The following is a 27,107-nucleotide window of genomic DNA, read 5'->3' as shown; positions in this document are numbered from 1 at the left end:
ACAGGATTTTAACAGGACATTATAAAGTTCGATATTTATTAAATGCAGCATTTGAAACTCACGACCGTCGAAGAAAAACGAGAATCCTGAGAATTCGTATTTCCTCGTACATCTTAAAGGAGCCCGAATGTTGGATGCTGGGCGATCAGAGTTCGCGATTTAGGTACGTGTATCCGGCGGTCGAAGGATATAGTGGCAGTGGGACTGGTCGGTGGATGCTAGGGTGTGTGGGGGATGCAGATAGAGGGAGGAAGGGTAGGGGGTGAAATTTTCGCGTGTTCCTCGAGGTTAACGGAGACACTCGGGAAATTTATACTTCGGCAATAGTAATACCGCGGGTGTGAGGCAGGTGCCGGCGGTGGTCCAGATCGATAGGGCATTAAAACAGAGGGGAAACGAGAGAGAGAGAGAGAGAGAGAGAGAGGGTCTACCTTCGGGGCTCGACGAATAACCTCGCCATAAACGGAGGAAAGCCTTCTTTTACTCAGCCGTACATCTAACTTCGCTGTGATTTACGTCGCGGATTTTGGCGGGTCATAGTAAAACTCCGGCCACTCTCCATTTAGTCTCGAAAAATGATGTTGTAAACCGTGACGGTCAAGACTCTTCCACTTATTTGATCGGAGGAAAATCGGGAGGATAGCACATGCAGTTTGACGTACTCCGGAAGTGACGAGCGAGTGTGATTTCGCAGTCGTAGTCGTTAAAGAATACTCGCGTTCTTTCCAACTTTAGAAATCGTCGGAATTAAATGTGATAATTAAAATGCTGCTCGGAAGGGAATTATCTACCTGGCCGTTATGTGTTACCGTAAGTCTGATTTACATAAAATGTGCATCGAGAACTCTCTTATCTTCTCTTCTCACAAGTACCGGGACAATTTGTCATTTTATTTTTGACTGTAATCTTTTAGATATAGAGTTACGAATGTTGTTCCTTTAATCAATGCACTTTGCATGCTGCGACTTTCTCTGAAATTATTTTCAGACTTTCTTGAAAGCAACTACATTTTGGTAAAATGGTATGTCGCAAGAGAAGGTAATGCACAAAGTTTCTGTAAGTCTTGTAAGAGATCTGTAAGATCTCGAACTTAATTCAGAATATGTACATTTTTAATATAATTAAAAGATTCTATATATTAATTGTGACATATACATATATATATATATGCTTGGATAATAAACTTATATATGTGAAAATTTCTTAATAGAAAAACAGATTTTTACTATTAAAGGGCAACGATTTATATGTATAAACAGAATACGGATGAGAATAAGGGAGTTATAAAAATTTGTGTTTGAAATAATAACTTTGCCTTGCAAAATCTAAATATCGTAGCTAAGGCTCAGGTGATAGTATTTATTTTTCATCTTAGCTACGATAATTTTACAATTCCGCTACAAAAAGATATGTGATTGGGTTAGTATCGTGTACTTACCGCTTTTTTAACGAACGAAACGAATCCATATCCCTTGGATTTTAAAGTTTGGGGATCTCTGACGACTCTGCAATCTCTGTAACATAAATATTATATCTCGTAAGATAAAATAAGATATAGATATGCAATCTGTCTATGACAAGATGATTCAATTATTAAGAAATCTTATAATATAATATATAAATTTAGTAAGATAAATTTAGATCATCCAAATTTTGTTCTTATTACGGACCAATTCAATTAAGAGTCCTTTTACTTATTTCAGTCTTTATTTCATATTCTTGCATCATTTCTGTGCAATACGATTTAAATGATTCCCTGTATCGGTATCCAATGTAACCTATATAAAGATATATGATGTATTTAATCATCTTCCTTTCTCTCTTTTCGCTGGAAAATAATGAACATTGAAATAATGCACATGCACGAATACGAATATAACGATATTTAATATTTTTTAGGGAATATTCACCCCCTGTCTATGCCGTCATTATCGTAATATTTTTTTTATCGCTCGCAGCAGAAAGACCTCAATTTGTTTCAAGCGCAGTTGAATTTCGAAACGCTCATATTCCCTGGAAAAGTACCGGCGACATTGTCGGGCGAATTGGGATCGGGTTGCCGGACCGCCCCCGACGAATTCTTCCTCATAATTAAGATTCCAGTAGCGCCCGGCGGACAAAATTAGGAATACTGGAACGCGCGACGTGCTTTTCCTTCCCCTACTCCATCTCGAGGAGGGAGGCTGCAGTCGTTTCAGCGAGAGCTCGAAGCGAGGAAATATCCTTTCGACCGGTGCGATGGCGCGCGTGCGCCACAAATAAAATTCCGCGCTTCCGTTATCCAGCGACTATCTTGAACTACCTTTTTCGATCGCGAATAATGGAAATTTTTAAAACACTACAGAGTCGCGCGTTATATCTACGATACTATCAACTATATATACATGGTGATTGATGTAGAATATTATTGACGTAGACGGAACTTTGATGTATGACACTTTGGAATTAATTGCCCGCGCAGAAAAAATTGCCGGCGCAAAGATGACAATACCGATCTCTTTCTCCCTTGTCCTCTCGTTTGTGATGGATGAAGTGCAAGAAAGTAGCAAGTAATTAAAAAATCATTGAATATAGCGACTACCTGTAATACATACGACATTTGTATTTGTATATGCGAGGTGTATTTTATAATTAACAAAACGTGTACTAATTAATTATTAATTGAAGAACAAAAAAGATTAATAATTAGTAAAAATAAATATTACTAGAAGAGAGTGAAATATATATTTTTCAACTTTCTTTTGTCTTTATTCGTCTGCTTACTAAACTAAATACGTTCAGCTTTACAAGGATAAGTCATGTTAATGCATAATACGTGGAACCACAATTTAATGTGTTATAAATATAAGAGTTTTAACAAGGCTCTGTAATATAAATATAAATTTAACGTATAAAGCGAAAGGTCTCGGGTTCGATTCCCGATTCAGCGATTTTCGGATCTATATTTTTCTCTTGCATTCATTTATTTATTTTCCGTGGGGAGGGTTAAAAAAGGGGTATTGAAATTAAATCTCAAATATGAGATTATTTCATATTTAAAATCTTGGCCGTGTCCAAGTAAAATTTGGTGCCTTGTGCACCGGTATTTAATTCTAACGGAAAATTATTTAGTTTCGTTAGGATAACGCATTGTCATCCGCGATTTGGCTCTTGTTGCCCGTCTTATACGTTAAATTTAATGTGTTATGTTTAAAAAGTCTAGCAAACGACGTTTGCCGTGATACACACGGACGGAAAGCGAATAGGCGGTGAAAAAAAAAAAAAAAAAACAAAAAGGACGACCTCGTTTGGCAAAAGAAGGCTTCAAAGAAGGGTTGTCAAAAGGAAAGGACGTAAAAGGGAATAAAAGAGAAGGCAGGCGGAATTACGCGCGTTTCAGGCTGCAGCCGGTCGGTACTTCCACTCTGTGCATCAATTTGAATGCACACCTGCCGCGGTTTCGCCCGTAATTAAAACGATTAATCGATCAAAGGACGTATCTGAGCGAAAGCGAAAAAAGTGTGAAGAAATTCATACTATGTGTACACCTTCCTAATGAGTAAAGAAAATGAATACATATTAATGATGACTTTAATAATAACTTTAACTTTATACGAAACAAGTGTACAGTATAGTAATTCAATTAATTTTCAAGTTTGACATGATATTCCTTTGCCAAAGATCGTTCCTTTGCCGTAGATCGTGAAATGAATCAGATAGAGGGTAAATTCCGAACAACGAATCATCAGTCCGGCCGATTAATTTTTATTGAAAATATATCGCAAGTGTCAATATACAGAGAATTTAAGTACAGTTTTAGTAATATTTTAGTAGCGTCATCACACATTTCATCGAGTAATAAATATGGACGGATAATTTTAATCGGCAACGCTTTCTCTCGTGGTCGTGTACGACTTCAAAGGCCTTTCCGGAATCGCGATATACCGTTTTCGATTGCTTTTGCGCCCGAATGATCGGCAAACGTCGTAGTTTACGAGCGCGGAATGTTGAGTGGTCAATATAAGTTAGATGTGGAACACGCCGCTGGTCCTGCCAGTGTAGTACCCATTTCGCTGTTGCTCGCACCGCGAATCCACCCCACTTCTATCGATATAGTTTTCAAGCTGTTTCTATATATGTAACGCGTTTGCCCTCTCTATTTCCCCTTCGGCGTTTCTCTTTTATACCCATTCCTCCTATGTTCGCATCGTCACGTAGAGCGAAACAATTGGCGCGACGACGACGGCGTGGCGTGGCGTGTGCCGTATGGATTTACGTTCTTTACCGCAAAAAATCATAAATTAATGTACGGTTATTGACGCGATAAATCTCAGAATTTAATTCAGGCTCCGTCGAGTCCTGTCGCGCGACACGCCGTCGTCTCTCCGTCCGTCCTTTTTGGCCGGTGATATAGCCGCGACAATGCCAGAGAGGCTCGCACCCTGACGGGCAAAGCCTCGATAGGATAAAGAGTAAGTCTGGATTTATTGCCATCGAGCCAGTCGAACGCGATGGACGTGTGGATAGAAAAGATTTTGCGTGGGCGGGTGGAAAGCAGGATGGTGATGATTCAAAATGTGCGCCAGGCGTGGCGCACAAATTGTCTCGCTTATTCCACTAATTTTTAATAATTTTGTAATTCCGTATAACTCTTTGTATAGATTTTTTCGTATTAATTGTGATTATTTTTATAACAACAAATCATTAATAGGTTTATTTGATTATGAGGTTATTTAAATTTTTATAGAAATGTATATATATATATATATATATATATATATATATATATATATATAAAATGACAAGCGCAGCAAAAGAGAGAGAGAGAGAGGAAACGGCGACATTGCATTGCGAAATTTCCGCAGCTGTAGGAGAATTTGCATCCAAGGATACACCGTAAGTTTGGATTTATTGCCGTCGACTAGGTCGGGCGTGATAGACGCGAAAATGGAAGGGATGGGGTGTGTCGATGTTTCAAATTGCGCGCTAGGGACGTAATCCGCAGAAAGATTGCAAGCTTGTTGTTCGTTCTATCAATTTCGAAATCTTGTCTCTACGTTTATACAAGCGATATCTCTGTTACGATTACACTGCCAGAAAGGAGCTTATTTTTTAAAATTTTAGATTTCTACAATAATTCGATCAATCACATATTAATAGAATTACATTATATATGCTTTTAACGCATAAAAGCGATGTCATTTGTTTTAAATAAGTGTAATCTTTAGTAATTAAATAATATATCTTATAATAATACAATGTTGTATCCATATAACGCTGACTAAATTTATGAACTTAATAGTTTATGTAAATAATCATTGAAAATTTATTGTGACTCCATTATGCTACACGGAGCAATTTTCTTAATGTGATTTAAATTTTTTTAAACAAGTTAAGATGATTCAAACGTTTAACAAGTTTCTAGATTCCATTCTCTTTAATCTTAAGACAAGTATAGTGGAGCTTGTAAAATTCCCAGTGGTAATTCCTTTTATCTCACAAAGTAAGTTCCTAAGATTGATAAAAGCTGCTGGTCGGCAGTCCAATTTTGATAATTAACATGCAACTCGTTCGTATAGTATTTACTTAACAATTGTAGGTTTGCAATGTCTGCTGAACATCATTCTGTTCGTAAAACGTGCACTTTTATCAGAATGCTCGATGCATTTCAACAACTCTAAACTAGTATCCTCACCTTTTACATTTCATTCGAATCTTTTTCCTGACTTCTAATCTATTTCCTATTCGTTTATTCTCTTTCTTGTCTAATGCGCTGTTTCTCATTTAGTGTCTACACTATTTCTATTGTATATATAGACATTATTCTCTTATTTTTTGGAAATATTAAAAAAATGTACACGAACTTATATATTTGATAATATCTTAATTAAATTTTTCTTTACAAAAAGTTATTTTGAGTTTATTTAGTAAAATTAGACATTGAAATGAAACTTTTTAATTTCAAGATTTGTTTTTCTCTTCAGTCTATTTTTCTGCAGATGTAATGCAAATTAAAATTTTGTAAAAAAATTGTTCAACATTTATATAATGTAAACTAAATTTTCTACATTTTTGATATAAATATTTTATATAATTTATATAAAGATATTTCTGAATTTTATATAGAATATATATATATCATGCATATATTTATATAGATAATTGTGTAGTCTTTAGAATTAAAATACTTGATAATTCTGCCATCAATATATACAAGTATTGTAAATCTGAAAATATGATCTTATCAATCGATAGAGTATTATTTTTGTACGTCTCTGACGAGAATCTTTCATACCAGCCTTCTACATTTCGAACATGCGTGTCAAAAAGACTGAGCAATCTTTATTTCCATCAGCCGAAGCCTACGTCTCTATCGATGATCATTCAAGCGTCCTACCTTCATTCTTATTTCGTACAAGAGATTTTCGATAAGGCGGGAATAGCTGGGAGAGAAAGAGAGACGGGGATCGTGAATTGACGAAATCGTGTCACGACCTCATCAGTTTCATATCTTTAAGCCGTGAAACTTTCGCGTATTAACCTCCATTCCTTGATGCCGCTTTTTCATCTTTCATACTGCGCCGGTTCCTTTGACGACGTGCTGCGCAGGCAATCTTTCCATTAGCCGCCGGAAAAATTCAAACTCATTAATTAGGCGCTAGGAATGGCGCGTCAGCATGAAAATCTTTGTACCATAGGATCTGGGTCCTTATCGCTCGGGCAACGAAGATTGAAGAACACTATTTTCGAGCGAGCGAGGATAAGAACCGGGAGCGTTCGCGCGCTGGAACAGATTCATCAATCTACCTACAAATAATCGCTGCAGAGTACTATCGTTCATCAGTATTTGATGGTTATTCTCGGACACCGTTTATCGATTTCTGTATCAAGCGAATAACAACTTATCTGTTTACAAGGATAGAAATATCAGGAATAAAAACATTTATAAAGCGCGCGACAAACACAATTTTACGATGATAGATTGATACGCGTGTTATCGAAGAAATTCACATCATGTCAGATGTATCGATTTAATTGTTGGTCGAACGCGAGATTATATTTCGCGTAAATTATTCGTAATTGCGCATGTATCAAGATTTTGTATGAAAAATTATGAGAATATTAATATTCAACATGCATACAATTAATGTACTTCTTAAATTGCTTTATAGATGTATTTTACATAAAACGTCGCGCGCTTCGAGCACAAATTTAATTTTTTGCTTTTATATGGCTTTAGCCGTACGCTATTTCGGAACATTCGCTACAAGGGGGAAATCCTTTATCGGAAATATTTCGAGTTAAAGCAGCAAGTAGTATAGTGCAGTTTTCTATGCTAGCGGGGGTTGTTATCTTCTCGCCATATAATGAATCCCGTGAGATGTAAGTTATGAATTTATAACCCTCTCACGGCGCTCCCTCTCCGAGGTTGAAATATTTTCGATAAGAAGTTACTTCTCTCTCTCTTCGATTATGAATAGCAAAAGAGCTAATCTCAGCAAGCTGACATCATATTATTGATTATTATCAAATTTTGTTCCGGGATTAAGAATTTCCGTATCGAACATTAAATATCATATTCAACGCTTTGATCGTTACAGCTTGTTGTTATTATTGATTTGTTTTCGCGTTCGCAAGTAGCATGGTTTTACGAAAAACATTCTGCATAACTGGTTAAAGTTTACACTATCAACAGGGTTAAAAGTGTTTATAAAGCATTAAAGACCAGCATTTTAGCGTAATGTCAGTCAATCAAGTAGCACGATTGTTTGCACAACTTTGTTGACTTTAAGTAATGTAGCAAGTAAATTTTATTCACTCGAGAAACAAACTAACGCCTTATATATCTCAAAGTATATTTTCTCTTAATATATTGTACCTTTAATAACCAGACACGCTGATCTTATCTCCGATTGATTTCGAAAAGCGCGATCTAAGAATTCACGATATTCGCAGCAATGTCGTATAAATTTGTAATTTAAAAAAATTGTTAATATTTTGTTTTGTTTTCGCATTTCAAATATTTCTGCCTAAAAATGGCAAGCAATAAGAAGGCACATCCCATAAAAATCATTTCGCGCATCGATGGAAACGACTGGACGACAAGGTAGTTTACTTAATTCTTACTAAGTGCACTCAATACCGAGCCAGCTAATTGTCGATGGGATAGGTCGGGTCGATGACGGAGAGAGTCTGAGACAAAGTCGGGTTGGCACCACCCAACAGCCCTCGAGGGTCCCACAAGGCGAAGCTCCCTTCGATTTTGAGACCGCGACGAACGAAACCGTACTCGTTGTTAGAAGTGTCCACTATTGAACCTCTCCTTCACGGCACGCCGTACCTATACTTTCCTCGCTGTAAACCGCTTATTAATGTCCCCGATACGTAACACGCGGCATCAGCACTGGCCATTATCGAGCCTCTTTTCACCCCTGCTCCCGATTTACCTTCCGCCCCTATCATACTCATCCCCCTTACGTGATATTCACCCCTATAACCAAAGGGTTAACCGGCCCTGCCGTAAGCGAGATTATTACCTAGATAACCGGAAAATTAACTGCAAAATGCGCCGTTTTACCCTGCCGGTGTATGCGAGGTTATGGTACTTTTAATAACATATTTATTGCTCCCTGACTGTCCCTCTCTCTTTCTCTCAGTGCTTACACAAAAGGCAACATCGAGCGTTGTAGGCGAGGGCAGATAACGCGCCACTGATTACGCCGGCGCTATTTTGCAAAGTTTGCCGGAGCCGAATTCGTTCGGGCGAATCGCCAGGTATCGGTAATTTATGTCTTTTCCCCGCAACGATGCATGATATGTATATAATGTATGTAATTTTCAATTCGAATTGTTGCACGCGTAATCTGTTAGCCAACAATGATACCGAAAGCACTGTCAGTTATTATAATACAATCGCACAATGTCGATATTTTCAGATTAATTTATTGCGATTTTGATGAAATAACGTGACGAGAAATTTTATTGAAAGATCGTGAAACTCTTTGTAATATTTGGAATTTTGCGATAAAAAAGAAATATAATACAATCAAATTATCATTCTATTAATACAGATAGAAATGCAGATAATCTTTCTCAGTTATATGTAGAAGAATCATATTTCTTTAAAAAAATAAAATAAGATAAATTATTCGATGAAATTCTGACGGGTGGCGTATCCAATTTTGTATATTTTAAGTACATATTTGAAATAAAAATATAAAGTATATGATGTAAATATTCATACATATGAATAAATATGTTTTGAAGAAAAAACGCAATAAAGTTCTATAATCTATTTATTTTTCATATTTGTCTTATGCGATACTTGAAATTGGAATTGATTATATAGGTATATGTGAAGATTAAAAAGAAACAAAAGAACCGGCATAATTGAGAAAAGAAGGAGAATTTATAGAGAAAGGTATGATGGCCGTCCATAGATAGAAGTATAAAGTAAAAACATATGATAATAAAACCCCGTGGCGCGAGCAACGATGATGGCGGCTCGTAGCCTTTCTTCACGGGTCGAGTAAAACTTCCGGCTGAATGGTAAATGCTCGAGTATTTTCTCCAATCAATAAGCTGCATGGCATCTACTGATCACGATAATAAGCTTATCCTATCAAGCGGCCGGAGACTGTAAGAATACTACTCATAATCAGATATTCTCGTCAATTTTCCAGCAGTGAAGATTATATCATTTAACAATTATTTATAATTTATACAATAGCTTTATACGAGTTATTTTTATTATATATTTATATTAAAAGCTATTTACATCTTTGTTTCAGAGTTTCAATACTATATGCTTGATTTAATATTTGCGTTAATTAATTGTTCCACATATATGTCAAATATCTAATATAAAAGATATAGATTATCGCAAATTTTTATAATTTCAATATTTTATAGATAAAAGTATAATATTTTACAGGCGAAATATTCCTATCAATATCTTTTATTGAAATAATTGATTTATTTAAACATAACTAATGAATTAAGAGTTTAACTAGGCTCTGTAATATATAAATATAAATTTAACATATATAAGATAGGCAATAAGAGCCAAATCGCGGATGACAGTGCGTTATTCTAAACGAAACTAAATTTTTTCGTTAGAATTAAATACCTGTGCACAAGGCACCAAATTTTTACTTGGACACGGCCAAGATATAAAATTGGAATAATCTCTACAAGAGATTTTTAATTCCATGTATCCCCTATTCCCCCTAAAGAAATAAAGTGCGAGAGAAAAATATAGATCCGAAAGTCGCAGAATCGGGAATCGAACCCGAGACCTTTCGCTTGCCGGGCGACTGCTCTTCCAACTGAGCTATTCAGATCCTTTCGATTCTATACTTTTCTCTGTTATATATATTAATGTTGGTAAATAAACGCCTTTAAGCCAGCGTGTATAAATTAAGAGTTTAACTAGGCTCTGTAATATATAAATATAAATTTAACATATATAAGATAGGCAATAAGAGCCAAATCGCGGATGACAGTGCGTTATTCTAAACGAAACTAAATTTTTTCGTTAGAATTAAATACCTGTGCACAAGGCACCAAATTTTTACTTGGACACGGCCAAGATATAAAATTGGAATAATCTCTACAAGAGATTTTTAATTCCATGTATCCCCTATTCCCCCTAAAGAAATAAAGTGCGAGAGAAAAATATAGATCCGAAAGTCGCAGAATCGGGAATCGAACCCGAGACCTTTCGCTTGCCGGGCGACTGCTCTTCCAACTGAGCTATTCAGATCCTTTCGATTCTATACTTTTCTCTGTTATATATATTAATGTTGGTAAATAAACGCCTTTAAGCCAGCGTGTATAAATTAAGAGTTTAACTAGGCTCTGTAATATATAAATATAAATTTAACATATATAAGATAGGCAATAAGAGCCAAATCGCGGATGACAGTGCGTTATTCTAAACGAAACTAAATTTTTTCGTTAGAATTAAATACCTGTGCACAAGGCACCAAATTTTTACTTGGACACGGCCAAGATATAAAATTGGAATAATCTCTACAAGAGATTTTTAATTCCATGTATCCCCTATTCCCCCTAAAGAAATAAAGTGCGAGAGAAAAATATAGATCCGAAAGTCGCAGAATCGGGAATCGAACCCGAGACCTTTCGCTTGCCGGGCGACTGCTCTTCCAACTGAGCTATTCAGATCCTTTCGATTCTATACTTTTCTCTGTTATATATATTAATGTTGGTAAATAAACGCCTTTAAGCCAGCGTGTATAAATTAAGAGTTTAACTAGGCTCCGTAATATATAAATATAAATTTAACATATATAAGATAGGCAATAAGAGCCAAATCGCGGATGACAGTGCGTTATTCTAAACGAAACTAAATTTTTTCGTTAGAATTAAATACCTGTGCACAAGGCACCAAATTTTTACTTGGACACGGCCAAGATATAAAATTGGAATAATCTCTACAAGAGATTTTTAATTCCATGTATCCCCTATTCCCCCTAAAGAAATAAAGTGCGAGAGAAAAATATAGATCCGAAAGTCGCAGAATCGGGAATCGAACCCGAGACCTTTCGCTTGCCGGGCGACTGCTCTTCCAACTGAGCTATTCAGATCCTTTCTATTCTATACTTTTCTCTGTCATATATATTAATGTTGGTAAATAAACGCCTTTAAGCCAGCGTGTATAAATTAAGAGTTTAACTAGGCTCTGTAATATATAAATATAAATTTAACATATATAAGATAGGCAATAAGAGCCAAATCGCGGATGACAGTGCGTTATTCTAAACGAAACTAAATTTTTTCGTTAGAATTAAATACCTGTGCACAAGGCACCAAATTTTTACTTGGACACGGCCAAGATATAAAATTGGAATAATCTCTACAAGAGATTTTTAATTCCATGTATCCCCTATTCCCCCTAAAGAAATAAAGTGCGAGAGAAAAATATAGATCCGAAAGTCGCAGAATCGGGAATCGAACCCGAGACCTTTCGCTTGCCGGGCGACTGCTCTTCCAACTGAGCTATTCAGATCCTTTCGATTCTATACTTTTCTCTGTTATATATATTAATGTTGGTAAATAAACGCCTTTAAGCCAGCGTGTATAAATTAAGAGTTTAACTAGGCTCTGTAATATATAAATATAAATTTAACATATATAAGATAGGCAATAAGAGCCAAATCGCGGATGACAGTGCGTTATTCTAAACGAAACTAAATTTTTTCGTTAGAATTAAATACCTGTGCACAAGGCACCAAATTTTTACTTGGACACGGCCAAGATATAAAATTGGAATAATCTCTACAAGAGATTTTTAATTCCATGTATCCCCTATTCCCCCTAAAGAAATAAAGTGCGAGAGAAAAATATAGATCCGAAAGTCGCAGAATCGGGAATCGAACCCGAGACCTTTCGCTTGCCGGGCGACTGCTCTTCCAACTGAGCTATTCAGATCCTTTCGATTCTATACTTTTCTCTGTTATATATATTAATGTTGGTAAATAAACTTACCTTATATCTTGGCCGTGTCCAAGTAAAAATTTGGTGCCTTGTGCACAGGTATTTAATTCTAACGAAAAAATTTAGTTTCGTTTAGAATAACGCACTGTCATCCGCGATTTGGCTCTTATTGCCTATCTTATATATGTTAAATTTATATTTATATATTACAGAGCCTAGTTAAACTCTTAATTTATACACGCTGGCTTAAAGGCGTTTATTTACCAACATTAATATATATAACAGAGAAAAGTATAGAATCGAAAGGATCTGAATAGCTCAGTTGGAAGAGCAGTCGCCCGGCAAGCGAAAGGTCTCGGGTTCGATTCCCGATTCTGCGACTTTCGGATCTATATTTTTCTCTCGCACTTTATTTCTTTAGGGGGAATAGGGGATACATGGAATTAAAAATCTCTTGTAGAGATTATTCCAATTTTATATCTTGGCCGTGTCCAAGTAAAAATTTGGTGCCTTGTGCACAGGTATTTAATCCTAACGAAAAAATTTAGTTTCGTTTAGAATAACGCACTGTCATCCGCGATTTGGCTCTTATTGCCTATCTTATATATGTTAAATTTATATTTATATATTACAGAGCCTAGTTAAACTCTTAATTTATACACGCTGGCTTAAAGGCGTTTATTTACCAACATTAATATATATAACAGAGAAAAGTATAGAATCGAAAGGATCTGAATAGCTCAGTTGGAAGAGCAGTCGCCCGGCAAGCGAAAGGTCTCGGGTTCGATTCCCGATTCTGCGACTTTCGGATCTATATTTTTCTCTCGCACTTTATTTCTTTAGGGGGAATAGGGGATACATGGAATTAAAAATCTCTTGTAGAGATTATTCCAATTTTATATCTTGGCCGTGTCCAAGTAAAAATTTGGTGCCTTGTGCACAGGTATTTAATTCTAACGAAAAAATTTAGTTTCGTTTAGAATAACGCACTGTCATCCGCGATTTGGCTCTTATTGCCTATCTTATATATGTTAAATTTATATTTATAACTAATGAATCTATTCTTATCTACATATTGAAATATGGAAAAAATTTTTATTTTTTATATTTTTCCCTCATCTGTTCTCGATTATATTTTTTGTTTGAATTATATTTACTAAACTTACTTGCAAACATTACTTATATGACAATAAACGATATGTTTGTCATTATTATAATTTCTGGAACAATTACATAGAATGGAATAAAAGTAAATTTGGTTATATATATATATATATATATATCCAATTCCATTATCTACCACAAATATAACTATTGCACAATTAAGTTCTTATTCGACATGCTACTCTTCTCGACGCAGAAGATTCAATGTGAATCACTACCGTGAATAGAGACGAACTGCTTAACGTCAGCGATAAACAAACGTCCAGCGGGTTAAACGCGAGGAAAATGTAATTTTCATAATTTAGTTGCGTAAACATAATTGAATTTCAAATTATTTACGATATTATTTACGAATTTATCTGACATTTCAAGGAGATTAAGTTTGACGCTTTTACTATAACTTATCGACAATATCAAATCTTGTGATAAATTATTATATGTATATGTACTTTTTTTACACAATAAGAAATAATACTTCCGCGTTGTATAATTAAATCATAAAAAGGCAATAGGTAAGCTAGTGATGGATAGTTAAGGATCAAACAGCGGTTGTTACTTTCTGGGCAATTAAAGTAAATTACTACGATGAGTTAACAACAAATTGGCTACAGTTTGAGAAAGTTTGCATCTAACAGAATACAAGTGAGGGTCGTAACGCGTGAACTTAGAATCTTCTTCCTTCGAATTAGCTACGAAGAGAGTCAAAATAACGAAGGGTTAAGATGGTAGATACAAGCGAACGCAATGTCTTGTCCTCCAATATGGCTTCGTTAAGAGGATTAGGTAGCTTTGAAGTTACGTCAACTGAAATTGTGTTAGATCGAGCGGGAAAGCGTCCGGCTGAATGTAAAATTTTTTTTGACATTGACAAGTGGATTACTACAGTACGTTAACATTAATAAACCAGTACGTGTGTGTGCATCCAAACATATAAAAACGTAGATTATTACGCATTGATCAGATTAGTACGATATGAATTATTTACTAAAATTTGAAATATTTCGTGTAAAAGAAAATAACATTGACACAGTGACATGTGGACAGTTATGATTATTGAAACGTTATGAAAAGTATACGAAGCTTCTGCAAAAATATTGTGGGGAAAAAAAAATGGTAGAAATTATTCCGTCCCAGAAAGTTGGAACGGTTTTTCGGAAAGGGGCATCGTTTATTTTTGCGTTAAAGAAATTCTCGCGGAAAATTTTTAAAAAAGCAGATCCGAGTTCGAATAAAAATTGGGGTATCAATTTTGTTTCCTTTTTTTACCTGCTCTTCTTAATTTAAAATTGATAGCCTTTCCATTTTCCCTAAATTTTCTTTAGACAAGGTTTTAAAGCAGAAAATTTGCACCAAACTTAGTCTTTAAAGGGGTTTCTGAAAATTTCGAACGAAAAACTTTTCGACTTTTTCCCTCTTAACTTTTAAATTTAAAAAAACGGGGTTGGGTTTAAAGCAGGGAATTTCAGTTGACTTAAATTACCCTTTTAAAATTTAATTTTTTTTTTTTTGTTTTTTTGGATTCTGTGAAATTTTGTCCCAAAGATTTGGCTAAACATGTTTCAAAAAAACTTTGGGGCCTACTTAATACTATTTTTTCAATAAGTTTTTTTTTTAAAATAATATAAATCAAAATTTTTTAAGGGATTATCATTTCATTTATAAATTACTAATTTCGGAATAATCAAAAGAAGTACGCCTTTAAGCCAGCGTGTATAAATTAAGAGTTTAACTAGGCTCCGTAATATATAAATATAAATTTAACATATATAAGATAGGCAATAAGAGCCAAATCGCGGATGACAGTGCGTTATTCTAAACGAAACTAAATTTTTTCGTTAGAATTAAATACCTGTGCACAAGGCACCAAATTTTTACTTGGACACGGCCAGATATAAAATTGGAATAATCTCTACAAGAGATTTTTAATTCCATGTATCCCCTATTCCCCCTAAAGAAATAAAGTGCGAGAGAAAAATATAGATCCGAAAGTCGCAGAATCGGGAATCGAACCCGAGACCTTTCGCTTGCCGGGCGACTGCTCTTCCAACTGAGCTATTCAGATCCTTTCGATTCTATACTTTTCTCTGTTATATATATTAATGTTGGTAAATAAACGCCTTTAAGCCAGCGTGTATAAATTAAGAGTTTAACTAGGCTCTGTAATATATAAATATAAATTTAACATATATAAGATAGGCAATAAGAGCCAAATCGCGGATGACAGTGCGTTATTCTAAACGAAACTAAATTTTTTCGTTAGAATTAAATACCTGTGCACAAGGCACCAAATTTTTACTTGGACACGGCCAAGATATAAAATTGGAATAATCTCTACAAGAGATTTTTAATTCCATGTATCCCCTATTCCCCCTAAAGAAATAAAGTGCGAGAGAAAAATATAGATCCGAAAGTCGCAGAATCGGGAATCGAACCCGAGACCTTTCGCTTGCCGGGCGACTGCTCTTCCAACTGAGCTATTCAGATCCTTTCGATTCTATACTTTTCTCTGTTATATATATTAATGTTGGTAAATAAACGCCTTTAAGCCAGCGTGTATAAATTAAGAGTTTAACTAGGCTCTGTAATATATAAATATAAATTTAACATATATAAGATAGGCAATAAGAGCCAAATCGCGGATGACAGTGCGTTATTCTAAACGAAACTAAATTTTTTCGTTAGAATTAAATACCTGTGCACAAGGCACCAAATTTTTACTTGGACACGGCCAAGATATAAAATTGGAATAATCTCTACAAGAGATTTTTAATTCCATGTATCCCCTATTCCCCCTAAAGAAATAAAGTGCGAGAGAAAAATATAGATCCGAAAGTCGCAGAATCGGGAATCGAACCCGAGACCTTTCGCTTGCCGGGCGACTGCTCTTCCAACTGAGCTATTCAGATCCTTTCGATTCTATACTTTTCTCTGTTATATATATTAATGTTGGTAAATAAACGCCTTTAAGCCAGCGTGTATAAATTAAGAGTTTAACTAGGCTCTGTAATATATAAATATAAATTTAACATATATAAGATAGGCAATAAGAGCCAAATCGCGGATGACAGTGCGTTATTCTAAACGAAACTAAATTTTTTCGTTAGAATTAAATACCTGTGCACAAGGCACCAAATTTTTACTTGGACACGGCCAAGATATAAAATTGGAATAATCTCTACAAGAGATTTTTAATTCCATGTATCCCCTATTCCCCCTAAAGAAATAAAGTGCGAGAGAAAAATATAGATCCGAAAGTCGCAGAATCGGGAATCGAACCCGAGACCTTTCGCTTGCCGGGCGACTGCTCTTCCAACTGAGCTATTCAGATCCTTTCGATTCTATACTTTTCTCTGTTATATATATTAATGTTGGTAAATATGTTATATATATTAATGTTGTGCACAGGTATTTAATTCTAACGAAAAAATTTAGTTTCGTTTAGAATAACGCACTGTCATCCGCGATTTGGCTCTTATTGCCTATCTTATATATGTTAAATTTATATTTATATATTACAGAGCCTAGTTAAACTCTTAATTTATACACGCTGGCTTAAAGGCGTTTATTTACCAACATTAATATATATAACAGAGAAAAGTATAGAATCGAAAGGATCTGAATAGCTCAGTTGGAAGAGCAGTCGCCCGGCAAGCGAAAGGTCTCGGGTTCGATTCCCGATTCTGCGACTTTCGGATCTATATTTTTCTCTCGCACTTTATTTCTTTAGGGGGAATAGGGGATACATGGAATTAAAAATCTCTTGTAGAGATTATTCCAATTTTATATCTTGGCCGTGTCCAAGTAAAAATTTGGTGCCTTGTGCACAGGTATTTAATTCTAACGAAAAAATTTAGTTTCGTTTAGAATAACGCACTGTCATCCGCGATTTGGCTCTTATTGCCTATCTTATATATGTTAAATTTATATTTATATATTACAGAGCCTAGTTAAACTCTTAATTTATACACGCTGGCTTAAAGGCGTTTATTTACCAACATTAATATATATAACAGAGAAAAGTATAGAATCGAAAGGATCTGAATAGCTCAGTTGGAAGAGCAGTCGCCCGGCAAGCGAAAGGTCTCGGGTTCGATTCCCGATTCTGCGACTTTCGGATCTATATTTTTCTCTCGCACTTTATTTCTTTAGGGGGAATAGGGGATACATGGAATTAAAAATCTCTTGTAGAGATTATTCCAATTTTATATCTTGGCCGTGTCCAAGTAAAAATTTGGTGCCTTGTGCACAGGTATTTAATTCTAACGAAAAAATTTAGTTTCGTTTAGAATAACGCACTGTCATCCGCGATTTGGCTCTTATTGCTTATCTTATATATGTTAAATTTATATTTATAACTAATGAATCTATTCTTATCTACATATTGAAATATGGAAAAAATTTTTATTTTTTTATATTTTTCCCTCATCTGTTCTCGATTATATTTTTTGTTTGAATTATATTTACTAAACTTACTTGCAAACATTACTTATATGACAATAAACAATATGTTTGTCATTATTATAATTTCTGGAACAATTACATAGAATGGAATAAAAGTAAATTTGGTTATATATATATATATATATATATATCCAATTCAATTATCTACCACAAATATAACTATTGCACAATTAAGTTCTTATTCGACATGCTACTCTTCTCGACGCAGAAGATTCAACGTGAATCACTACCGTGAATAGAGACGAACTGCTTAACTTCAGCGATAAACAAACGTCCAGCGGGTTAAACGCGAGGAAAATGTAATTTTCATAATTTAGTTGCGTAAACATAATTGAATTTCAAATTATTTACGATATTATTTACGAATTTATCTGACATTTCAAGGAGATTAAGTTTGACGCTTTTACTATAACTTATCGACAATATCAAATCTTGTGATAAATTATTATATGTATATGTACTTTTTTTACACAATAAGAAATAATACTTCCGCGTTGTATAATTAAATCATAAAAAGGCAATAGGTAAGCTAGTGATGGATAGTTAAGGATCAAACAGCGGTTGTTACTTTCTGGGCAATTAAAGTAAATTACTACGATGAGTTAACAACAAATTGGCTACAGTTTGAGAAAGTTTGCATCTAACAGAATACAAGTGAGGGTCGTAACGCGTGAACTTAGAATCTTCTTCCTTCGAATTAGCTACGAAGAGAGTCAAAATAACGAAGGGTTAAGATGGTAGATACAAGCGAACGCAATGTCTTGTCCTCCAATATGGCTTCGTTAAGAGGATTAGGTAGCTTTGAAGTTACGTCAACTGAAATTGTGTTAGATCGAGCGGGAAAGCGTCCGGCTGAATGTAAAATTTTTTTTGACATTGACAAGTGGATTACTACAGTACGTTTAACATTAATAAACCAGTACGTGTGTGTGCATCCAAACATATAAAAACGTAGATTATTACGCATTGATCAGATTAGTACGATATGAATTATTTACTAAAATTTGAAATATTTCGTGTAAAAGAAAATAACATTGACACAGTGACATGTGGACAGTTATGATTATTGAAACGTTATGAAAAGTATACGAAGCTTCTGCAAAAATATTGTGTAAAAATATTGTGTAGAAATTATTACAGTCGAGAAAGTTGGAACGGTTATCGAAAGGTCATCGTATTATTTTTGCGTTAAAGAAAATTCTCGCGGATATTAAAAGAAGCAGATCCTGAGTATCGAATATATGATATCACATAGTGTCCGTGTCTTACAGGCTCTTCTTATTAAACTTGATAGCAGCTTTCTCAGTTATCGTATTTGCTTTAGACATAAGTGTAAGAGCAGAAACTTCGCACCAAACTTAGTCTTTACGTCTTTCTGAAATTGCGAACGAAGAAGACTATCGACATTTCCGTCTTAAGCGTTGATTAAAACACGGTTGTTAACGCAGGATATTGCAGTTGACTTAAATTACGCACTTGAATGTAATGTTTGTTCTTTGTATTCTGTGAAATTATGTCAATGATTGGCTAAACATGTACGATAAACTTTGACATACTTAATACGTAGTTTTGCTAATATAATTTTTTTAAATATAGATATAAATCAAATTTGCAATGTATTATACATACATTTATAAATTACGTGAATAAGTCATAGCAAAGATAGATAGGTAGCTGGTATATTTCGCGTACATTTCAAGATATTTCTAACAAGTCGATAAATCTTACAATTATTATACACATTTATATATCGCATGGAAATAGGTATGCAAAATTCTTGAAAATGTCATGCACTCTCGAAATAGATATAATAATGAAATAAAACAGTGTGATCTGCAGATCATTTTTTTATAATTCTTATATGGAGTGCAATTATTCTCGCGGCATTGAATCTATTTATCCGTAACTTGATGAAGAAATTTTATTTTATCTATTTATACGCGCATATTATCTTGAAATAAATTTACACATGAGAAAACTCTGTTCGGTATAACGATAATTCTGGATTTTGAATCTTATGAATAATTTTTACAATCTTGTTTTACAATTGCATATAAAAGTTTATTAAAGAATGGAGAAATTAATTTTCTTTCCTTTGTTCTGTGTATATTATGATACTATAAATATATAAAAAATATTTCTTAATTTACTTATTAATCTCATAATTAAACTGAAACTTTATATAAAAAACAATTTAAAAATTGCTTTAAGTTTTATTATAATCTTCTTATCCTAAATTTTTTCAATTCGAACAAAAATAAGAAGAGTAGAAAATATTTAATAATGAATTTCATGAAAACAGATAATTTTTATGAAAATATAAAATTGGTGATCACATTAAATAATCATTTCTGTTTAAATAGAAAAAATTTGAGCGTAATTTCAGAAGCGCAAGATACAATGATATAAGTATAATGAAATAACATTTATGATAAAAGCAAGCTAAAGTTTCTTGTTTAATCACTTAAAAATCATATTTAACTTTCAAAGTTCAAGAGGAATATTTCTAATTAGGAATGTTTAGAGGATATAGTTATTGATTGATGTCGCCTCACGCGAATTAATAAGATTATTTTTTAAGTTTAAGATAGTTAGAGAAGAAAGTGAATTTAATTTCAAGATACAAAAATTATTAATATAAATACAAAATTATACATGCTAATATCAGAGTGCTATCCAAATGTTTTTATTTCTTCACTTACTTTCTTTTTACTTCATATTTGTTTCTGTAAATAAGAGAGAGAAAGAGAAAGAGAGATTTTAGTTCTAAATTTTTCTTATAAAATTATAAATCATATTTGTTGACATTTCATGTAAATACAGTAAATTTTGCTGATGCTAATTATCTTTGATACATATTGATTAGCGTAACATGCATACTGTATCAATAAGTATAGATGGGTCTCTGATAATATTTCTGATAATATGATCGATAATTAATAACGTATTAAATAGCATTGATTAAACGTATAGATAAAAGATATTTTTAGATAAATTCTGTTTGATAATTAATGGTATGTGTATGCATATATATGGATGAAAAAAGTTTATAGTGTTTATAATAACGGCAAAGTATAAATATACTTCAATAATATTGAACCATAGACATGTATAAATATCGCGTGTGTTTACCTATGCAGCAAATGTAAATTTTTCCCAGCTGACTGCGATTCAATAAAATGTTACACAAGAGAAGACAAAGAGAAGAATAAATTGAATTGTATATTAAAACAATTTGCTGTTATTCTTTATTACTTTGTGTATATTTTTATTATATTCAAGTGTAAAATATACACAACAGTTTGTTATTTATGCTTCTAATAATACATACAATATGTACAATAACGTACTTATTTATAATCTGCCCTGGACAATTTTTATTTCAATCTTCATCGAGTTGTAAATGTCAATGTGAGGAAATAGGAAACAGTTGCAAATCTTTCCATCAGCAACAGTCACAGAGAAATAAATTTTTTCTAAAATGTTTCCACTCTTATTTTGTATTTAGTTCAAAGAGATTGTAAATACGGAAACGCGAGTCGTCGATATATATATATATATATATCCCAAACTTTAATCTATAATACATTGGATATATTCGCTATTACTACGGAAACCTTCCATTTTTGTCTTCACCGAGCACTTATGTGTGCTTTCTATTCGTGCGGAAGATCATCCAATATTTAGTGGTCGTTGGACGGGATAATAAATGTCTATTCGATTGCAATACGTGCACGTCACGAGCGTAGACCCGATTTCGTTCGGTGGCCCAATCAGTCGAGCCGCGCCTGATTTAATGCGTTATTTTATTAGAAATCTATAAAGCTATCCAGATTACGCGGGGAAAGGTTTATGGGCTGCCGCCAACCCACCGAACTCGCCCTCTACCGCCCCTTTCCACTTCGACCTGAACCGCGTTTTCGACATCCAACATACCAGCACCACCACTAACTTCCGACCACCACACTAACGGTCCTAGCTGGTTTGGGCGTCAGCCACCCTTCTTTCGGTTCCGCCAGTTAACGTGTCTGCTCTTTCAATGCGGCGGAAGAAAAAGGACTCCCCGGTCGACTCGCGAATTAATTTATGCGCGATTCTTTTTTATTTGGGCCGACCCGCAGTCCGACAATTTCCACTCGAAATAGGCGACACCGTTGCCGTGAGGATTTTCACTACGGAAGAAATGCAGCTGAATCCTAGACACTTTTCCACGAGAATAATGACGATAAATGTGCGAGATAAACGAAGTTTGTAAAAAAATTGTACGAGTTAATTCATTCACTATTGGTTTTGTAATTTTAACACGATATGTCAGTTAGACAGATTTAGATAAATTATTTTCGCGATTAGACAAATTAAATTTCTGCTTCTTAATCAAATATATCTAAAAGCTTGCTGCGAAGAGAAAGAAAGAGAATTTAGATGTCTGTAAATTATTTTTATGTATACATACATAAAAATGTTTATGTATACATACATTTTAAGTTTTATACTTATATTATATATTCGTTAACTAATAAATTATAAATTTAATATCTTACTAGAATATTAATGTGCAAGAAGTTAAATAATGATTTGTAGAAGAAAGGAACAATGCAAGAATATAGAAAATTTCAAAAGATTATCGAAAGGAGAGAAATTTTTCACTTTCGGCTTTTACGGTCAACGTAGAGTATATTTCAGGAAACGATTGCAGAGGATGCCAGAATTCTCGCCCCGGAAAATTGAATTCTCCGCTTTCGTTCCCATCCATGAATTTCGTCATCATAAAACAATGGACATAATTTTGAATCTCGTATTACTCACAGTTCAAAAACTTTTCTTCCGCATTGTTTTCTGTCTGTAGTTTTCCGCACGAACGCATCAATAAATTTATGCACGAATAGCCAAAGCTTGATTTACTGTTCATCGATAAAATTCGAGATTGAAATTCGTATAAAATATACCTATAGCAGAAAAAAAAAAAAAAGATAATATAATGATATAATGCACGATCGGATGAATTCGTCATAAAAATATGATGCATTATATATAACATAAAATTTAAAAAATTAAAGAATTATTCTTATATGTCGTATAATTTTTGCTTCGGTAATTAGCGATTTAACGAATGATGCAGTTTATTTCCATTAAATCTGCGAGCTGACGTGCTGCATTTAAAAATGCCTTCTATAATTCCGCGATATGGTGTGACTGGTGTGGCGTATTGATTTTTAAGAGGGAAACGAGGAAAGTGCGGTAAAGTCGCGACGGCGACGGGCAGCACGTAAAGCCGCGAGAGCATTTGTTAATATCACAATATTGATTATTTTTAATGAGAATGCCGAGGCGAAACGCGCGAGCAATTGAATAGTCAACACGAGTTTACCGTTTACATCCGTAATAAGTTTTATTAGGAATCATTTAAGAAATAGTGCGCTTGTGAGAATATTTTTCTATAAAAGAAAAACAATTATTTTTAAGATGCGTTTTACATAACTTTGTTATAAGATGCAATACTTTCGACGAAATGCGCTATGCGTGTGTGCAATGTTTCTACTTAACTCAACTTATTTTACAAGCATGAAATTTTATATTTATATGGAAAAAGGATATTATAAAATTTCTATGCTAGATAAAATTTTGTTTAAATATGTATATGTGAAATGAAGTATTTCGCTCCTTTGCACATTAAATACTTTTTATTGCCATATTTATTATAAAATATTTATTTCAATACAAGTTAGAGAGATATTTTTCATGAATGAATAAATATCATTCGTATATTTTTAAGAAAAATATAATGTAAATTTATTTTTGTTCATTGTAATGCTACAGGTCCCAAATTTCTCTCCACCCTTCTTTCCCCTTCTTTCTTCACGATTCGACAACATATTTTATAATTAATGTATGTCACGTAATCAAGTTCCAAAGAAATTTTATAATATTATAACGTGTAGAGTATGTATATATATATATATATGAAAAATTCCATTCAAAATCAGGAGTTTAAGTTGTGCATCTATATATATATATGACATATATCTTACGTATGAGCATATAAAGTAGAGATTTTCTTCTGACATTTCTACGCGTTTCATAAAAAACTCGTTTTCATAAATTTTTCAGAAAAAGCAGAAACATGTAAATTATAGACCGTCATTTCTAGTAAATGTAATATTAGTAATATAAGATTTTTAGCATAAACCGTATGTGCACATGGCATATGGAGAAAAAAAAACATAAAGAAAACCAATATAGTTATAGGAAACGGACACAATATGTATGAAAGCTTATTAAAAAATATAGAATCGAATGTAAATCCTATTCAAACAGACTTGAATTCGCGCTGTCTTCTGTCAGCGTTATCCGCTTCCGTATAAAATTTATGATGGAAAATATCTCGTGCACACCGTATGATTTTTGTTTACGACAATACGTGTATCGTCGAATATTCGGATCGAGTTCGTAGCAGTCTATTCATCTCGGCATCGCGATTGTTTTGCAGTTTTAATATCCAAGATGGTGAATGCTTTAGAGGCTGTGGTGGCAAAGAATGAAAGACGGAGCTTGGTTGCATTTTAATCCTTCCTATATCAGCGCAGTCTATGAGAAGATATGCATCCATCCTTCGTAGCCGAGGGGCGAATCCCGGATCTCCGTGGGAAAGTGATCAAAGCATATTGAATATGAATTTCATCCGGTTGACTTGCCCGCACGGAGCTTGCCTCGCCTTCCTCGTCCTGCGTGAAAAAGGATAAGAGGAAGTTGAGCAGGCAGCATCTGCGGGGAAACTGTCCGACGAATTAAGTGCCGCAACAATTCCCGTAAATTAAGAGAAGTGGATTTGACAGAGGAAGCGATTAAGGAATCGATTCAAAAACTCGCGGGTATCGACATCCAGTTCCGAGACGTAGTCGTTGCTCGGCAGATTATTAATTGAAAGAGGGATATACGAAGATTGATTAAATTTAAAATTATGATCATTGATAATCTCTTGTCCAGGATAATTCTCGCATTTATTACAAGCGGATTTTGCAACTTTATTATGCATTAATAAATGACGCGCAACAACCAGCTATAAGTTTTCTCTTTTAAACATTTCCGTTAGCTGTTTTTATCAGATATAAAATTCATGCGCTTAAATGATGGCTTATCCTTAGCGAGTAGAATTTCATTTAATTATTCTTAAAGTTATCGTATTCAAGGATATGTTTGATTATGTCATACAATCCTACTAATGAATTCTACACGCATTGTATGGCAGTTGATCATCATTTAACCGCAAAAGCGGATAGGTATTACGATCTAACTATTAGTTCTTGAATTACTAAATGTGTCTATGTGATTAGCATGATAAATCAGCGATCGTAGAGATAGCAGTCGTAACGGAAGTCGTACACTGATACCGCCTATTGCATATGTACATAGTTAAGCCTATTTTAGAACATTTTCATAATTGAATTTATCGTAGGATACAAATTACAATTTCCCGAGACGCGAACAGATAATTGATACATTCGAAAAAGCAAGATTAGTTTACGTATATTTCAAATATAAAAAATAAAACATAGATATGAATTCCGTTTTGATAGATTTTCAATCGGAACATATTACGGGTTTCCATTAGAGAGACGAAACTCAATTCCGCGATTGAGACGAGGAAAGGTGGGTGTGTGTTGATATCAGGAGTGTTAAAATAATAAAATGGCAAAAGGAACAGATGTTCTCTCGCGAGCGATATCCGCAAAAGTCGCTCGAACTTCGTGTACTCGAGACCAGTTCTCTAACCAACCTCTCGTCTTCGCGAACTACAGCCGCCACCGTGAAAGAAACTCTATAGAAAGAGAAGGAGAGAGGGTAGAGGAAACGAGAACGCGGAGTAAAGAGATCCACGTTAGCCAGGCTGCGCGTGTATGTGACTTTTAAACCACTCGCCGTACAAGTTGACTTTTATTTGAACGAAGTATCAACAGGTATCGACCCGAGTCTCTACTTCCCCTATAGTATACATCTATAACAGCGCCGAACCTTCTTCTTCTTCTCTCGTGTGCACTCTCAGGCGGTCTTCAGGGCTATTTCCTTGCGGTGAAAATCGCGGGACACCACGTCTCGGGGAAGAAGTCGCTCTCGCACGGACTCTTTAGAAATTAACAGCACGTTGTCGGGTTGATCCTCGCGGATAGCGCGGACGAATAGCCCGGCATCCAACACATTTCTCTCCCCGTTCGCGTTGGGGATTTTCGTTTCAAACCGCCTCCTCGTTTTATCGGCGAAGTCGAGCGTCGTTCGTCTTTTGCGCTACTTCGTTCCGCGCCCTCGTTTCTCCCCCGAGAGCACGGAAATTGGTTACTCTTACTCGCCGACGATATTCTCTCTTCTTTTTTTTTCCCTTTCTTCTCCCCCGGAGCCAAGCAAGGCGGTATTCGGCGCGACTGCTCCCTTCGCGCAATCACCTTGTTTTCTTTCGGTATACACTCGCTGAAAAGCTCCTGAGAATGGTATTCTATCGCGAGACCAGCAATCCGCGCGCTATTCATGGGGGACGTAGGGCTGCTTTTAATTTAATATAATTTCTCTGAGAGATCGATTCGTGGTGTGTTTGTTTTGCTTGACTCGCCCACAGTTCAAAACAGATAACTTTGATTGAATTACGGGGGCACTGTGATCGAGATTGCTTCTTGATCTAGCGAATTGAAGTGGAGAATGGAAGATTTTATCAGTTGACAGAAAAGCGGCTTAATCGTTTAGCCAGGGGATCTTACCTTGTAAAGTACTGTAAATATTATACGAGATTGTAAACTTTACTTTGAGATTTATTTCTTAATGCAATCAACATCGACACATTTTCGACTTAAATCCTCTTTTAAAAGCTGACACGTTTCTTGTAAGATGTGAAAAAAAGTAGGTCACTCTAAAATCGATATTTTTTTCCACGGACGGGATGCATCATGGAATAGTCGATACGGACGTTAAAAAAACTGCGATAGTCAATATCCATTATTTATCAACCGATAAGTGACTGTGATCGAGTTATTTCTTTCAGTATTTTATCTATCTATTAT

The 27,107-nt window shown here is 34.6% G+C and overlaps 1 protein-coding gene across 8 annotated transcripts in view; it reads right to left on the bottom strand.

Annotated features, from left to right (window-relative positions):
- LOC114941244 (cytotoxic granule associated RNA binding protein TIA1) overlaps window positions 1–27,107 on the bottom strand; it is a 482,662-nt gene that overhangs the window by 54,567 nt on the left and 400,988 nt on the right. For all 8 annotated transcript variants that reach the window (XM_085484970.1, XM_085484974.1, XM_085484972.1 and 5 more), the window contains one exon: window positions 1,439–1,514. In XM_085484970.1, coding sequence (XP_085341096.1) covers window positions 1,439–1,514 — 76 coding nt within the window. The remainder of the gene's footprint in view (window positions 1–1,438; window positions 1,515–27,107) is intronic.

This window comes from Nylanderia fulva, unplaced genomic scaffold (genome assembly GCF_048542155.1).
Source record: "Nylanderia fulva isolate GAGA-0341 unplaced genomic scaffold, ASM4854215v1 Scaffold33, whole genome shotgun sequence".
NCBI classification, from domain to species: Eukaryota; Metazoa; Arthropoda; class Insecta; order Hymenoptera; family Formicidae; genus Nylanderia; species Nylanderia fulva.
The sequence above is the reverse complement of the archived record's forward strand: the minus strand, read 5'-3'. Positions and strand labels throughout refer to the sequence as shown.